At 47.2% G+C, this 2,241-nt stretch overlaps 1 protein-coding gene across 1 annotated transcript; it reads left to right on the forward strand.

Annotated features, from left to right (window-relative positions):
• Positions 1 to 203: 203 nt before the first annotated feature.
• On the forward strand, positions 204 to 1,976 carry LOC140994794 (hyaluronan and proteoglycan link protein 3-like). The gene is made up of 5 exons (XM_073464576.1): positions 204 to 324; positions 432 to 654; positions 746 to 891; positions 1,130 to 1,432; positions 1,687 to 1,976. The coding sequence occupies exons 1-5, from the start codon at positions 204 to 206 to the stop codon at positions 1,974 to 1,976; spliced, it is 1,083 nt and encodes a 360-aa protein (XP_073320677.1).
• Positions 1,977 to 2,241: the final 265 nt, after the last annotated feature.

The raw sequence follows: 2,241 nt of genomic DNA on the forward strand, positions 1-2,241 counted from the left end.
TAAGTGGTCCTGGCCCGAGTCAAAACTTTTGCAGTGACCTTCGGATGACCTGGAAGTAGGAGAGGTTTTTTTTACTGATGCCAGAGAGCATCGAATTACAGTTAGGTTGTCTGCTAACTGAAATCAGATTAATCACATTTCACTCCACAGGACTGAGGATTTTGAACAGACATTAATGATCAGGATTTGCCATCACAGCCAGGATGATGATGATAATTTGCGGCCTCGCTCAGCTGCTTCTCTCAGGCTGGGCCTCGACTGCTGCCATAAACCCAGACAACTTCTTCTACCACAACTTCCTCAAAGGAAACATCAACAAAGAAAGTGTGCACATGTTCAATAATAATGTATTTTATCTGGCTCATGTTTTTAATACACATAGGTACAATGTGTTTTTCTAGTCAGCTCCACTCTGTCTGTATTTCCTACAGTCCACTTCAGAGGTGTGAAGCTCTTTGTGGACTCTGCTCAGCCGTCAGTGTTTGCAGTCAGAGGGGGTAACGCCACCATGCCGTGCAGGTTTTGGCACGAGCCTGAGCTGAGCCCTCCGAGGGAGGTCCGGGTCAAGTGGTCCTGGCTGCCCGCTGCAGGGGGACCTGAGACAGACGTGCTGGTGGCGATTGGCCTCCGGAGTCGAAGTCTTGGAGAGTTCAGGTTTATGAAATGACAAATAATAACTGTATGATTATTCTGTATGACTGTGTTGAATGTTAACTCACATTATGTCTGCCTCTTTGTTGGTCAGAGGTCGTGTGCAGCTCAGACAGGATTTTCCAGGAGATGCTGCTCTTGTGATGACTGAACTCCAGTTGAATAATACAGGCTGGTACCGCTGCGAGGTGGTGGACGGACTGGAGGACAAGAGCTCCTCAGTTCATCTGGAGCTACGAGGTACAATATGTCCAACTACACTGACACCATGACTTCCTTTCTCAGAGTGAGACCAAACATTAGATCCTACTTTTAATTCTAATCAGAGATAAAAGAGATTAAACTAAACACGCTGACAAAAGATGAATTAGAAAGCATTTCATTTTTGAGTCATCTTTAAAACATGTTACAAGACTGCAGAGAATGACACACATACTTTGCGTAATAGTACATCTGTCTAATGAATTCCTCCACCCAGGCGTGGTGTTCCCCTACCAGCACCCTCATGGCCGTTACTACATGAGCTTCCTGGGAGCCCAGCAGGCCTGTGAGGAGCAGGACGCCACACTGGCCACCTTCTCGCAGCTCTTCCAGTCCTGGAAGGAGGGCCTGAACTGGTGCAATGCAGGCTGGCTGGCAGACGGGACAGTTCAGTACCCCATCACCCAACCCAGAATGCCATGCGGGGGGCACGGCCTCGCCCCGGGTGTCAGGAGCTACGGCAGAAGACACCTGCACCTTCATCGCTACGATGTCTTCTGCTTCTCCTCTTCAATCAGAGGTGAGGCAGCCTTTTTGTAAGTAGAGGGTTGGTGTGTGACCAGGGCTCCTTGATCCTGATGGAAAATGTCACAAGGTCAAGAAAAGATGGATGGATTCGTAGAGAGAGAATCTGACTGCACCTACACCAGGGCTAAAAGGAAAAACTCTAGTGAGATGTGTGTCTGTTGTCTGATGTTGGAGATCCAAAACATGACCCTATCTAACAAGCGTGAGGTTTATCTAAATATACCAATAAATGTGTTGCCTTCAAAGGTACAGTCTACTATCTTCAGCCCTCTCACAAGATGAACCTGACCGAGGCTCAGCAGACGTGTCAGGAGTACGGTGCAGAGATCGCCAAAGTCGGACAGCTCTACGCCGCCTGGAAGTTCTCAGGGATGGACCACTGTGACGCCGGCTGGCTGGCCGATGGGAGCGTTCGGTATGCAATCACCAGGCCACGAAGAAACTGTGGTCCCTCAGAGCCGGGGGTGCGCAGCTTTGGGTTCCCACCTCCCCACCACAAGCACGGAGCCTACTGCTACAAGTCAGATGATGAATAAACGCAGGGGAGGGCCCTGCATTTATTCATCTTGTGTTGTGCAGAAATGTGATGACGACACTGATTTCTTATGACCATAAAAGAGATATTCCTATTTTATAGGAATATCTCTTGCATTTACAAGCTTAAAAATGCACCACCACTGGTGTAAACCTTATTTTTACTATTATATCTTTGTCTCATTGTATTTTTCTATCAAAGGTGCAATATGTAAGAATTAAAGTTTAAAAACATCCAGAAATGAACTTAAATTATCAAAAGAATGC

The sequence above is a fragment of the Pagrus major genome, chromosome 4, assembly GCF_040436345.1.
Source record: "Pagrus major chromosome 4, Pma_NU_1.0".
Lineage (NCBI taxonomy): Eukaryota > Metazoa > Chordata > Actinopteri > Spariformes > Sparidae > Pagrus > Pagrus major.